A 15,687-nucleotide genomic window follows, 5' to 3' on the forward strand; every position below is an offset into this window, starting at 1 on the left:
AGTCTCCACCACTATGCTGTCCCTGGGTCCTGGCTGTCTTTTAACAGGAAGGGATTTAACTCTGAAGCTCTCTTCCATTCTCTGCCACTCTGCTCTCGCTCAACCTGCCGCTGTCACAATCCTCCGCTACTGCGTTCATCCAGTGAACAATTGACCTCTCTGAGACGTGCCCGGATCCAGGCTTTTTCCAGCGATTCTCTTGAGCGCCTCAAAACTTACAACTAATGACACTTGAAATGAATATGTGCAAGGCAATTTAGGCTAATTAGGAAGCCTCTTCTCCCAAGTACTGAAACATCAAGATGACATACTGTTCATTCTGGATTACTTTAATTGGGACAATTATTGTAATTTTGTCGCAATTACGTGTTGAGATAAAAGCGCATGTGTGCGATTCTCTTTATGTAAAATCCTAATAAGCTTCTAAATACTTGGCCACAAACGGAGATTAGCTTTTTTTTTTCCTGGAACACTTTTGAACTTTACTGCCTTTTGAATGAAGTCCCTTTGCTTCCCTCCCTCTATACGCCATTGTTAATGCCGTATTTCCATCACGTACACGACTTGTCTGTAAAATCTCGATTGCACTGCTAACATTAGAAAGATGTTTTTCTCCCTGTCGCCTTTCCCCTCAGGGGGAGCCCATTGTCCCTGAGCTAAATCCTGCAGGAGGCATTTTGGTGAAAGGAGTAAACTTGTAATTCAATAGTGCCTTCGTTATTTTCCAAGAGGCCCTAAAGCACTATAAATTATAAAGCTGCTGGAAAGCCATCTATTTCCCAATAGAGTGTGGTCTATCTCTGATAGGGAGCTCTCTATTGAGTCCACACAGTGTCTGTGACAAACCGTACGTCCTCCAGAGAGCGGAGAGGGTGGAGGGACCTCTATACAGGACTATTATGAGGGCTACAGGACTACAATTGTGGCTGATGTGAATACCCCTTGTCAATGCCAGGTGTCCTCATAAACCAGGATTGTTGGCACATTGACATAGCACCATAGTATCCGGCGACGACAGGGAAGGGTGGCTCCATTTCATGATTTGAAAGTGAATCCAAGAGTTTGTCTACCAGTGCTGAACGGAAAGGTTGTGGGTGTATCAGCGGTGTTTAATGGCCTACGCCCTGGTTATTGCTGTGGTCGAGTGTCCACCTGGTGCTTTTCTCTCAGAGTGTTGGGCAGTCCAGGTGGTGATGCTTCATTCTGCCTTCGCCTCTCATATGGACATGTTTATCCAGTGGTCCAGCAATACCCACCCATCTGTTGTGTGTGTGAAGATGGGAGAAGCACCAGGGCCTGGGTGGGTGTGTTAGTTACATACATCTCTCAGGTGTTGGACTGTCGTGACTAAGGGATGAATCAGCAGGAGATAGACCAGCTTCACCAGGCTCCCGCAGAGCAAACAAAATGGCCACAGTCTATGGAACAAAATGTGATAGAAAATTCAAAAAATGCAATTTAGTACGGAACTGTGGCCGATGTCCACGGGCCCAGCCTCTGTGTTGAGGTGTGTCCTCCACACAGAGGTTTCCACTACCACATACTCTGGTGGATAATAGCCATGTGATGGAAAAGCAGTCTGCTACATAGCATTCCTTCTTAGCAAATCTACTTAGAGCCCTTTCATTATTTCATAAGCCGAAGTTGAATTTGAAGGAATTAACACTTTGAAACAGGAAAACCAGACTGTTTTCACATTGAAGCAGGGATAACATCCACGTGATCTAAAATGTTGTAAATCAAGGATAGACTATCAAAACTAAACTCCATAATCAGAATATAAGGCGACAGACTGCTCAGATTTTGTGCTTGGTTTTACCTGTGACTAGACTTTGACTACAACTACACTTTGTATGCTAGTGTGGTTGAGCCCATAAGCATTTGTGTGGGTGAGTGAGCATGTTTAGGCTGGCTTCAGTCTTTCTGGATGTGCCTGTGGACATATCAGTGATCTCCCTCCCTCTCTATTGTGCCGTATGGAGAAGGTGGCAGGGGTATTATAAATAGCAGCGCAGGGCTGCGAGGGGTCATCGGTGACCTTTAAAGTGGACAGTGTTGCTCGTCACCAGTCACAGGGCCTAGGGCACACTGAACCCCCTCTAGCTTTGATGTGCCACCCAGGGCCACAAAGGTCAAATAGGGTCAAGCCAGCATAGAGGAAAGGATGGTCACTAGAGATAAAGGAAGTGTGTGGCGAGCAAAGCCTGTGTGTGAAAATGGCAAGTCTTCTGGGAACTCCTTTTCTGGAAATCCCTTGATCCGAGCAATGTCAAAAAAATAAAATAAAATTGGGTGTCTTTTCCCATCGCCACTTAAAAGCGGCTTCTTATTCTGAGCATAGTTATGCAGCTACTGTATAGTTTAAGGATTTATCAGCTTTATCTGGTACCGAGTTCTTGAATGACAAGTTCTTAAAAACTTGGAAGCTCTCTGTTCCAAAGAACTTTCTTAAGAGCTTTCTTAAGAATCCTGCTCTTAGCTGGCCACTCCTCTTTCTCCCGTTCCCAGACAGGAAGGCGAATGGAGGCGAGTTGCAGAAATGAATTTGTGGTCATCTCCAAATAGAACTGCCTCTCTTTCTCTCCCTCTGTTTATTACTCTGTCTGTCTCTTCGCCAGGTCATCCTATGTCTGAGGTATCTCCTCCTCAATTAAGTTAAGTAAAGGATTACTGGCTGTTTTCATGTTTTTGCCAGAAAATAGCTAACTTTATTTACCTGGAAGGATTACATGAATCACTTGTTTGACTTCTCATATACTGTCTCAACCCCGACACACATCAAACACCCACGTTTACTGACTGCTCTGCTCAATTCATGTCAGGAATGCCTCATTCTATTACCGTTTAGCCACACTCGGCAGTGGACTAGAGTTCAAAACGCTCCCTTTCACATAAATCATCAAACTGGGCCTAGTTTTCTAATATCCTGTACAAGGTTTGTTAGCTGAACCCTTCATTCAAACTCCTAAGGTTTTTGGGGTCTGGAACGGGTAGGTTTGTGTACAGATGAGTTTAATCATTTCGGAGAAACTCTGAATCCCAACCCCATTTCTGAGAGGCCATTCTAAGGCTGCAGCGTTTTTTTATCAGAGTGGTATGTTTCCCATTACGCTGCATTTCTCTGCGGTCCGTTAATAGACACAAAGGCCTGGCTTAATACATAGGAATGGCAATTACAGACTTAAACTTTGCCACGGATGTATACGAAAAGCAAAGTTGCGTTCTAATGTCCGCTGGCATAGCGGAGAGAAGATGCAACCCAATTAGGCCAAAGAAACACGACGGTTTAAGGAAATGGAAACATGGCGGAGTCTAAAGTGAAAACATAATTTGCTCTCGCTTTCAGGTAGACGAGGGATTGGCAGACTCCTCGAGCACAATAATCCTCCCACTCTGGAGTGTTGACGCTGCGAGGCCACGCGCCAGCCAGTCCATTCGTTGGTTAGAGAGCCTCTTCGAGTTCGCCCACCTGCCCGTCGGCCTGAGGAACGCGCCAAGGCCCGGGCTCGCCATTGTGACGGACCGCTGTTGTTCTTTTACACCGCCAAACATTGATTCTCTTTATGGCCCTCTGAAAACAAATGTGTGTTGGCATTTCCCTTCTCTCCGGGCCCCTTTATGGAAATGCTCAGAGCCTCATTGTGGGGCATCTGCACACCATCCACACACAGAGGGTGGATGTAAGCATTGTCAAGTGAAACATTCAGCGCCTGCAGAGGTAGGAGAGCGGTTAGGAATAGAGGGAGAATTCTGCTCTTTCCAGTCAGCTGCAGTATGTGGGAGTGCTGGATGAGAAGAAAAGCTTGTCGAGCCAGTTTTTGGACCGATTAGCATTTGGAAGAGCCCAGAAACCTCCCAAGCGCTAGATGCTGCAACAGACAGCGTATAAGAGCCTGTGCTTGCAATGCAAGACCCCATCAATGGGGGCTATTGTGTGGAACCGGCTGCAGGATTCCTGACATGCTTTATTTCTGTCTCCGGCCTTTTAAAAGTAACGCGTCGGCTTCCGATCTCACCACAGCGCAGTCCTCCAGCTTGTCAGTCTCACGAAAGATGGACTGGATAGCAATCGGACAAAGCCCCTCCTGTCCCCCTCCACCAGTGTCAGAAGCAATGAACATCAATTACTTGATGCCATGACCAACCATTCTTCCTCAATTTACTCACAATCTGTCCCTTGACGCGTCCTATTGGCACGTTCGGAGGCACTTAAAAAAAAAAAAGCGGCCCATGTGCCACAGTACAGTAGATGGTCAAACGTGTCGGATGGTGCTCCACCAGGTAATAAACCCATGCCAATCATGTGTGATTCTCCTGACCCGTGCTATTATCAGAACAAGGGCACTATTATTAAGAGGGATGATGTTTGGGTGACTCAGTCCTTTGCGGCTGACTGGTGGCTGCCAGCAGAAGGTTCGGATTGGACGGAGTGGTGTGAATGCTCGGAATGGGGTCTCTGTGCCACACCGATGGATGCCTTTACTTAGTCCATGCGGTCCATCTTTGGAAGATGCTGTTAACAGTGTGTGTGCTGGGTACCACCGTGGGTCAGTATTCATATATGTAGCTCTGGGCATCTCTGTAGATGTATGCTCGACTCTACTCCCCATACAAAGGGTTGAGACTGAAGATTGGACTAGTTCAAATACAGGTTATAGTGAAATACATTGGAAATATGTGTGTTATAGGGAGTTAATACTTTAGAAAAATGGTCGATCCCAAAAATGTGAAAATAAAACGTGCAGTGACGTCGGAGGGTAAGGGTTCAGAATAGGTTTGCGTGGCCGCATTCATGAGCAATTCTTTGGCATTCTCTTCGCAAGCTGTGTGGAATAGATCTAGGTTTTCTTAGGAAAGACAAAGCATCACTTAAGATTCCTTAGCGGCAGTGGAGGAGTGTGCTCTGTGTAGACACTGCAAGAGCTGGAGGAAGTCCCCTCAGTGCTGCACTAGTGTGTGTGTCTCACTGGCTCCTGTTGGTCTGCGTCTGTGCACACAAATAAACAGAGCCCAGCTGGACTGCTGGAACAGCACAAGGCTCTCGGCGCGGGATAATACAGCGCGTGGGAAATGGAATCAAAATCACATTCCCTCACTACCATGAGTCTAACTATCTATGGAAATCCTCATCGTCACTGACCCTCCCAGGTGTAATTGGGTGTTTTTGGTGTGTTTTGTGCATTTGAGACTGTTTTGTTCGTGAGAGTGTCTGAGCGGTGATGTGTCTGTTTTGTATATGTGTACTTCATGACAGACAGAAAAAACGAGCAACCACCTAATGGCCCTCGTGTGAGAGGTCAGTTGACTATTAGCATGGCCATCTGTCCCTCCCTTCAGCCCGCACTGACCCTTTGGTTAGATTGTTGTGATGGAGCACAGTGAGGGGCATTGTCCAGCGGAGCACAGCTGTTCTGCTCTCCTCTTCTTTCTTACCCACCTGCCTGCACTTCCTCTTGGGCTAGACTCAGACGCTACCCTATGTGTCAGCACTCCACTACTATGGTTAACTACAGAAAAGTTTTGGGCTGATGCCTTAAAGGATAGAAAGCAGGAGTTTTTACTCACCAAAGTAACAACACAGTATGGTCAAAGACTTAGTTGTAGTTGCGATTTAAAAAAAAAAAAAAAAAATGTTATGTTACATTTTTTATTTTATGTAACCTTTTATTTAACTAGGTAAGTCCGTTTAAGAACAAATTCTTGTTTACAATGACGGCCTACCCCGGTCAAACACGGACAATGCTGAGCCAATTGTGCGCCGCCCTATGGAACCCCCTAATCACGGCGGGATGTGATACAGCCTGGATACCGATCTGGTATCTGGTTACCTATAACTACAAACATAGTTATGTTTTAGCGTTTTTATATATTTATTACCATATTCCTGGATATCTAAGGAACTACCCACAATGCACTATTTCTCAACATCATATGGAGTACCGGTGCTACCTAGCTAGTTCCAGCTGGCTAACGTTAGCTATTAGCCACACTAGCATGTATTTACATTCTAACGTAATGTTAGCAGGCTAGTAGGGCTAAAGTTAGCAGGCTCGTTGGCTTGTAAGTTAGCATAAAATTACATTGAAACCAGTAGTCATAAGTGCAATCGATTTGGTTTCATTTTAAGTTATACATTTTTTCTTCTTTTTTTTCTGTTGGAGTTTACATTATAGGGAATAAGCTGGCTTGTTATTTCTGGGATGACTTCAGAAATCCGTTTTAAGTAATAACTTGAAAAATAGAAAAGTGGAGTGTAACTTTGCATTGGGACTTTTGTTGCATATAAGCCTACTAATGCAAATCCATATGTTACATGTGGTAATGTGTATATACTACCTAAACCTTTAAGTTATTTCCAGGTATCAATGTGGGCTCATATTGGGGGGTGTTCATTGGTTATTCCTTACTTATTTCACATAACTACAGGTATGTGCACTGCTTACACTCTTAGAAAAAATGTTCCATCTAGAACCTAAAAAGGTTCTTCGGCTCCCCCATGGGAGAACCCTTTGAAGAACCCTTTTGGGTTCTACCAGGTCAATTGTGGAGTAGCACAGCTAACCAGAACACTTGCTTGAGTAAATCATTACTCGTCTCCGTACTGAGGTCACTGAGTCAGGTGCTTGTGGATTGCGTGTCAGTAGGTGCAGAGGGCACTGATTCTGTTACAGCATTTAGCCTACTATGTGTGTGCGTGCATGCGTTCGTTCGTGCCTGTGTACAACAACAACGAGGTCTTAACCCCGGTCTGTTTACCCAGCAGATCTAGCTCAGCTGGGCATTAAGGTAGAGCTTCAATTGTGTCAAGATTTTCCCTCCGCAAATTGAGCAGATTCGGCCCTTAGTAACGTGATTAGCAAACAGCAGCAGCAAGGCTGGGCCCAGACCAGCCTACCTTCAGTTAGTTTAGCACAATGGTGTGGTAAGCGGCTAATCCAACTGCAGAAAGACCAACCTCTGCCCAATCCATTTTTGGGGCGAAACAATGGGAAATACCCTCCAAACCCAGCTTGTGCTTTCCCACAGCTTAAGAGACACACACACACACACACACACAGACAGAGATGGCGAGATGAAAATTGATAGGCAAAATGTTTGTTCTCGAGAAATCTGCTCATTCAGCTGATAAGGCTGACGCCCACACGGATGATGGAAACATGACTTCATGCCTCAGAATGCATTCATAATGTGCTACTTGCAGTGGTTGAATAACTTTTCCAACAAGAAAAGCAAAAATGGCAAAGTATGAAAAATGTTTCTGGTACCATTTTCTGGTGGTTGGGTGGAAAAGTGCTGTTGAGCCATCTACCATACATCTATCTCTGTGTAATGGATGGACATGCACTATTTGTGAGATGATGCTCAATTGTCATCATCTCCATAAATATACAAGGAGTATGTCAAACATTTGGAACACCTTCCCAACATGGAGTTACACACCACCCTCCTTTTATCTTCAGAAGAGCCTCAATTTTTTGGGGCATTCAATAGGGATACTGGCCCATGTTGACGCCAACGCTTCCCACAGTTGTCAAGTTGGCTGGGTGTCCTTTTGGGTGGTGGACCATTCTTGATACACACGGGAAACTGTTGAGTGTGGAAAAACCCAGCAGTGTTGCAGTTCTTAACACAAACCGGTGCGCCTGGCAGCTACTACCATACCCTGTCCAAAGGCACTTCAATCTTTTGTTTTGCCCTTTCACCCTCTGAATGGCACACATGCACAACCCATGTCTCAATTGTCTAGAGGTTTAAAAAATCCTTCTTTAACGCGTCTCCTCCCCTTCATCTACACTGATTTGAAGTGGATTCACCTGGTCATTCTGTCAAATTCATGTAGTGTTTTGTACACTCAAGTGTACATTTACTTCGAGGCTACGAACAAAGATTGAACATCCTCGTTTGCAGAACACTCCCATTTGAGCTTCTAAATGAGTATGAGCAGCAAACCTCTGATAGTCATCTCCTTATGTTTCCTCTGCTGTCAGACCCAGATAACAAACTGGAGCTGTGAGTCACCAAACTAAATGGACTTATCTCTCACTTTTCATGATGCCGGAACAGCAAGAGCAGCGATGACCGTTGCGGGGCCTCTACTAGAGATCGACAAAATATCTCATTGTGTCATCTTTAGCATGTTCAACAGTCCTTCCTCCTATTTCTTCTTTCACTCTCGCTTCCTCTCCTCTAGAATCTCCAAAAACATCCCCACCACCAAAGACATAGAGCCCCTGCTGGAGATCGACGGGGACATCCGTAGCTTCGAGGTGTTCCTGTCCTCTAGGACGCCCGTCCTCACGGCACGCGACGTGGAGATGTTCCTCCCTTGCACTGTCAACCTGGACCCCAAACTCCGGGAGATCATCGCAGGTCCGTATATTTACACACAAGCATCACTATTCTAATGGTCATTACACTCAGTTTGTCAACCTCACTCAGCTCAAAGACCTAGGAACGTATTCACAAAACATCTCAGAGTAGGAGTGCTGCCCTAGGATCAGTCCCCCACCTGTCCATATACTATTATTCATTATGATCTAAAAGGAAAAACTGATCCCATGTTATCATTTCTACTCTTGAGACTCTCTTTGTAAACATGCCATTAACTGCAATGAATGTACAGTGCCTTCAGAAAGTATTCATACCCCTTAATGTGTTAATACTTATGTAAATAGGATATTTCTGTATTTCATTTTACAGACAAAAATGTCTATAAAAACATGAAGAATTTTTGTTGTCGATGTAATCCATTTTGAATTCAGGCTGTAACACAACAATATTAGGAATAATTCAAGGTGTATGAATACTTCCTGGAGGCACTGTAAGTGTTCTGTCAATATATTTGTGTAATTAGCTAAATTGTTACTTACTCATTGATCTGCAACCAAACACATTTAAATGCAGCCAAAGACAACAGTCGGTCAGCTATCCAACTCAAAGGCCTGACGTCACTAATAAAGGAGACTGTGTGTGTGTGTGCGAGCGAGCGAGCTTTGGAAGGTTACCAATGCCCCTGTCCCTCCCTGGCCAGTCATCCAGTCCTGTTTCCAGTGTCCTGCAGCCAGCCAGTGGGCACAGTGGTCAGTGATACCCACTCACTCACTTACCAGGCTGACTCACTCACTCATAAGGCCTCCATTGTGCTCCCTTACTGCCGGATTGGGTCTCTACTCAACCCATCATTCAACAACATGCACTCTTATGACCGAGACATTTTGGTGCCTGTTTCTTACCTGGCCACTTACCCCACTCTGTTTCGTTTATAAAAAAAGTTTTTTTTTGTATTGTAAGACAGTTCAAATGCAATTTATCTGCAGAAAAAAATACAGTTTTCTTGGCAAAAGTGAGAGTTTGAATTAATGTTGTCTATTTTCAGTAAAGCCAATAACTTTAACAATGTGTTATTTTCCACCCTGCTCCCTCAAGTGCACTCAATCACACAATGAAAGTTTATCCATGTACGTGGCATTTGATTTGCATTCTCTCCGCAGAACCTCTCTATGTGAACCCGCTGAGAACGATCAAATATGTTTGGTTGAATCTGTTTCTGAGTGGGTGGATCTAAAGTCTCTTTATAGTCGGAGCCAAGACGTGATCTACATCAGCATCAGAGATAAAATGTCCCCTTTTCGCTCCCCCGCTCTTCTCTCCCTTCCTCCTCTCCCTCTTCATGAGGTCTTTCTGTCTCTCCACCCACTCCCTCCCTCTCTATCTCTCTCCTTATCTAGTCCTGTTACCATCTTTCCCCCTAACTTGTCGCCCCCCCCCCTTCTCTCTCCCTGTAGATGTTCGTGCTGCCAGGGAGCAGATGCACATTGGAGGAGTGACCTATCCCACGCTGCCCCTGCAGGACGTCCCAGCCCGCGCCTCTTCTGCCTTCGGCCAGCACTCGGCCGCCTGCTCCCCCACGGGCTCCTTCACTGGCTCCCTGCCCCCCCCGGGGCTAGTGCCCTCGCAGCCCCACAGCAGTTACTACAGCATGCCCGCTCCGCAGCACCCATTCTACACCCGGGTGAGACGTCAACACAACACAGCAGCAACTGACTGCACCTGACCGTAGCTCAGAACACATTCATTTAGTATACGGTAGAGTACCAAAGTTTTGTTCAACGTACTTCAGTACACCTTAGTATGAAGAGAATCACAGTGCAGTTGAAATTACCTCTGTTTTCCTTTGGAGACACACGAATTAAAGGGATAGCTCACCCAAATGATAAAATAAAATGTTTCTTACCCTGTAAGCAGTGTATGGACAAAGGTACGACAGCAATCTATGCTCTGTTAAGTGACAGTTACTTACCTCTGTTTTGTTAACGTAACTGCACAGCTACCTCAGTGCACATCACAATACAGGTCCATTTACTCACGTCACCTCATTTTTAAATGTTACAGTGCAGACCCTCCTCTCTAAACAAAAAGGATCCTTCACAGCTCTAGGGTTACCTCAGATATATGTGTATGAATGATCCCTCATACAATCCTCATGTTGTGCGCTTTAACCATTCTCCTTCTTCATCCTTCCATATAGCCTTATTTCCCCCATCATGAGTATCACCTACCCCGGCATCAATACAGCTCCCGTCCTCACCCTGCCCCGTCCCAGTCACGCCCCTCCATTAAAGCAGGCTACCCCAGGGACCCCAATGGACTTGTAAGTACAGAGCTGCCGGTCAGTAGGACACCTAGCACTAGTAGCTAGCAGTAGTCCACTATGGTATAGTGCAGTGTTCTGTTTGAGGTCCACCCAAATCGAGTCAGAGTCAAGACAAAAGGCCGGAGGGGATGGGGACAAGGGGTTCGAGACCGAGTCAAGACCGAGACCAGAAAAAATGCGAGTCCAATTCAAGACCGTGATTGTAATTTTGTCAAATCACCACCATAATAGGAGTTCAAAATGTCCAGTATTTCTGTGTTCATATTTCAGAACAACATCTGGATTCTTTAGACATTCAGAAGAGTGAAAAAAATGCATGTTGAGGGCAGATAGAGACACTAGAAATTATTACTAACCCAAACACGGTGGGGAACAACGGGCCTTCTCCGTCTTCTGAGAAGGGCTAAGGATTTATAAAATAATGATAATTGTATTATTATTTTCAATGATGTTCTGACTTAATCTCTTCAGTGTTTGTTGCTGGTCTCAGGGGAGATAAATCTAGCTCGCTAAGTTAGCCATTGGCTAGACCATCAGAAGCTAGACAAAAGGCATCTGCCATTCAACTTTTTTAGGGCAACATTTTCAACCAATCATATTTTGACTTAATGAGCGGGACCGTTTTTACAAAAACGCATGGAAACTTCTGCCTTCTTGAAGGTCAACAGGTCACTACGCAATAGCAGTAGTTTTCCCATGGTCTAGCTAGCTAGTTGTCTGCTAGTTTGCAGCCGGTGTTATCTAACAAGGTGTTGCTAATTTGTTAGCTTCTCCCTTTTCAAGAGGAACTTTCAACAAGAAGTTAAGTTTCAAATGATCATCTGGTGAGTGGAACTGTGTTTTTATTGCAGCGCTCTTGCTGTTGTTAGCCATTTCTTTGAAAATAACTTGTGTGTGAAACATTGTTGCATTTAAAGCAGAACTGACAGCATTTTAGAAACATGAAATCTTATTAAAATATGTTTGAATAGACCCCCAGGAAGAATATGACACTTTAAAAGATATGGTCATTGATATGTTAATTTCCACAAATTCTTAAAATGTTTGGGAATTATGTACACTACCGTTCAAAAGTTTGGGGTCACTTGTTTTTTAAAGAAAAGCAAATTTTTTTGGTCCATTAAAATAACATCATATTGATCAGAAATACAGTGTAGACATTGATAACGTTGTAAATGACTATTGTAGCTGTAAATGGTAGATTGTTTTTAATGGAATATCTACATAGGTGTACGGAGGCCCATTATCAGCAACCATCACTCCTGTGTTCCAATGGCACACTGTGTTAGCTAATCCAAGTATATCATTTTCAAAAGGCTAATTGATCATTAGAAAACCCTTTTGCAATTATGCTAGCAGAGCTGAAAACTGTTGTTTGTGCTGATGTAAAGAAGCAATAAAACTGGCCTTCTTTAGACTAGTTGATTATCTGGAGCATCAGCATTTGTAGGTTCGATTACAGGCTCAAAATGGCCAGAAACAAAGAACGTTCTTCTGAAATCCATCAGTCTATTCTTGTTCTGAGAAATGAAGGCTATTCCATGCGAGAAATTGCCAAGAAACTGAAGATCTCAAACAACGCTCTGTACTACTCCCTTCACAGAACAGTGCAAACTGGCTCTAACCAGAATAGAAAGAGGAGTGGGAGGCCCCGGTGCACAAATGAGCAAGAGGACAAGTACGTTGTGTCTACTTTGAGAAACAGACTCCTCACAAGTACTCAACAGGAAGAAATAGTACCCCCAAAACACCAGTCTCAATGTCAACAGTGAAGAGGCAACTCCGGGATGCTGGTCTTCTAGGTAGAGTTACAAAGAAAAAGCCACATCTCAGACTGGCCAATAAAATAAAGATTAAGATGGGCAAAATAACAGACACTGGACAGAGGAAGATTGGAAATAAGTGTTATGGACAGACTAATCTAAGTTTGAGGTGTTCGGATCACAAAGAAGAACATTTGTGAGACGCAGAAAAAATGAAAAGATGCTGGAGAAGTGCTTGACGCCATCTGTCAAGCATGGTGGAGGCAATGTGATGGTGGTGGTGGTAAAGTGGGAGATTTGTACAGGGTAAAAGGGATCTTGAAGAAGGAAGGCTATCGCTCTATTTTGCAACACCATGCCATACCCTGTGGACGGCCCTTAATTGGAGCTAATTTACTCCTACAACAGGACAATGACCCAAAGCACAGCTTCAAACTATGCAAGAACTATTTAGGGAAAAGCCAGTCAGCTGGTATTCTGTCTATAATGGAGTGGCCCGCACAGTCACCGGATCTCAACCCTATTGAGCTGTTGTGGGAGCAGCTTGACCGTATGGTACGTAAGAAGTGCCCATCAAGCCAATCCAACTTGTGGGAGGTGCTTCAGGAAGCATGGCGTGAAATCCGTTCAGATTACCTCAACAAATGGACAACTAGAATGCCAAAGTCTGTTATTGCTGCAAATGGAGGATTCTTTGGAGGATTCAATGACGAAAGCAAAGTTTTTCAGGACAATTATTATTTCAATTAAAAATCATTATTTGTAACCTTGTCAATGTCTTGGCTATATTTCCTATTCATTTTGCAACTCATTTCATGTATGTTTTCATGGAAAACAAGGACATTTCTATGTGACCCCAAACTTTTGAACGGTAGTGTACACTAAGGCATTTGTGAAAATGCTATCGCAATATCGAGTGGGAAAGTGGCCATGCATTTGGACAAATAATAGACACTGCAGTAAATACATCTGTCTTGAGTATACACAGACCGGTGTGCTATAGTCAGTCAGAGCTACAGTAGACCTTTATACAAACACGCCATTTGCCACACTGGTCAGCCATCATTCACTTTGAACTGGACTGTGTGTTTACAGGCAGTTGCAACAGCGCAACTTTAGATCATTAGAAAGCATTTTCCAAAAGCCACAAAATACACCTGGATTGAATTATGCAAGTATGTAAACACCACAGGAGCCCTCTTACATTTGGGAACTTTACAGTCTTATTGATCAAACTACCATGAAAAGTCTCTCGCTCCCTCGTTGATGCACATCAACAACGACAAGATCGACAACCAATGCTAGCCATAGCAAAATGAGCTAAAATCTAACGAAGGAACATTAGATTAACCCTCTCAAACTTTTTCAGCTAGTAGGCCGTCAAAATTGCTCTGATAAACAATAGGGACGTTTTGCTTCCTCATCCTTCTGCAGCTTGCCTGCCAATGCATGCTTGTCCCAACCAAGCACCCAAGCTAATTGGCTACGGTTGGTTAGTTTGCTAGCTAGCAACCTCCAGACGCAAATGAGAACACCTTACTCTGACCATTTTACTCGCTGTAGCAGAGCTGGTTTGACTATTTGCATGTTACTTAGAGCATTCTTGACTTACTTTTTTTTTGCCTACGTTTACTGATGCTGGTCATATTCAGCAGGTGTTGCACCTTCGTAAATTCATCAGTTATTCTGCACTCTGGCACACTCAGACGAGAGTGCTCTGAAATCGGAGTAGATAGCCAGAGTGAATTTGCGAATGCAAGAGAGATGCTAACCATCTAGCTAACGTTAGGCTCTGTGTTTTTAAGCTTTCTACATAAATAGATAAGCTAGCCTATTATCCACATTATGACTGACTTGTGATCCTTGCCCTTGCTAGATGGATTGTATTGACATTCCAAGCCTTAGTTACATTCGTCCAGGATTTTTTTGTCCAGAATATCGAGTCGTTGAAACTGAAACAGTACATCCCGAATGGAGGCAGCAAACAATGTACCAGGCCAGCTGTGATTTACAACCTGATAGCAGAAGCAGTGGGTCACATTGACCTTCAGGTCCATTATGTCATCTCGCATGACATGTACCCCTTTTCTTTCCTCCCAACGTCTTTTCACTCTCCAAGGACTGTGTCGTCATGTATTTTATTTAAATCCCAGACTAGCTTGAGTTATTCTTATATCCAGTGCCCCCTTACCCACCCCGTGCCCCGTTCTGTGCCCATGTCCAGATGTAATCGCTGAGGATGCCAGAGAGGGCCTCCCCACCCCCACTACCAGTGATCTCCCTATGGTAACGCAACAGGCTGGTGTGGATCGTTGGCATTCGCTGGAGCGTCTGTGTCCTTCCGTCTTGACTGTCACAACTCGCCACACACAAAACGCACACCAAAATGCTGTCCATGCACTCGCGCGCACACACACAGCTAACCGTTTCCATCTGGCCAGATACACTAACATGGCTTCGAACGCAGACGGGGTATGTCAGTGACAACGTCATGTCTCATGCTGAATAGATGCGCCGGTGGCTCCCCTGTTTGTGGCCAGCACCGGAGCGAATTGTAATAGCTCAGTCCTGTTTGAATGCGAGTCTCGTTGTCCAATAGTGAACTCACCACTGTGCGAGTGCAACTGCTCCCATTCTATACTGTGTCTGCATGTAGTAGGGAGCACATTCATATACAACTAGTGCACAGGAAGGTTGAAGCAACTAAAGGCTAACGACATGGCAATTAGTATTGGATATACACATTTAACAATGGCCAATGTCTCAGTTTAGGTTTCCTTTTGGTAAGTACAGTGTGTCTGACTGACTTTTTCTGTTCACTATGGAAGTCCAACAGGAAAAATCCTATATGCATACTGTCCTCACTGATCCATCTCCATCTCTTTCAATTCCCATCACCCTCTGTATCCCACCCTCTCTCTATCCCTCTAATACTCTCTCCTCTCTCTCTGTTGGTCTGTGTATATAGCACAGTCTGTATGTGTGTGCAGTGGGCAGCCCAGTGTAATTGCCTAGCCCCAGCTGATGAATAGTGTACCGGCTATATCCCCATAGGGCTGGATGAGGACGGGATTAGCATCAGAGGCTAGCAGGACGGAAGCAGCAACTCAATGTGCACAAGGGCTTATCTTCTCACAGAGATGCTTCCTCCCTCACAGGCCTCTGTTTCCTCTTCCCCATCCCTCTGCTGCCCACGCCCCGCACCACTGTAATTACAGCCTTATCACACACAGGGAGCTCACACACACACACACACACAGTTACACACAC

The 15,687-nt window shown here is 44.5% G+C and overlaps 1 protein-coding gene across 13 annotated transcripts in view; it reads left to right on the forward strand.

Moving 5' to 3' along the window:
• Positions 1-15,687, forward strand: part of kidins220a (kinase D-interacting substrate 220a) — a 133,225-nt gene that overhangs the window by 102,385 nt on the left and 15,153 nt on the right. For 6 of the 13 annotated variants that reach the window (XM_064954105.1, XM_064954108.1, XM_064954106.1 and 3 more), the window contains 3 exons: positions 8,192-8,370; positions 9,786-10,012; positions 10,529-10,651. In XM_064954105.1, coding sequence (XP_064810177.1) covers positions 8,192-8,370; positions 9,786-10,012; positions 10,529-10,651 — 529 coding nt within the window. Of the gene's footprint in view, positions 1-8,191; positions 8,371-9,785; positions 10,013-10,528; positions 10,652-12,722; positions 12,724-14,641; positions 14,704-15,687 lie in introns of all 13 variants that reach the window. The other 7 variants (XR_010453236.1, XR_010453237.1, XM_064954109.1 and 4 more) reach the window with 2 other exon arrangements.

The sequence above is a fragment of the Oncorhynchus masou genome, chromosome 32 (assembly GCF_036934945.1).
Source record: "Oncorhynchus masou masou isolate Uvic2021 chromosome 32, UVic_Omas_1.1, whole genome shotgun sequence".
Lineage (NCBI taxonomy): Eukaryota > Metazoa > Chordata > Actinopteri > Salmoniformes > Salmonidae > Oncorhynchus > Oncorhynchus masou.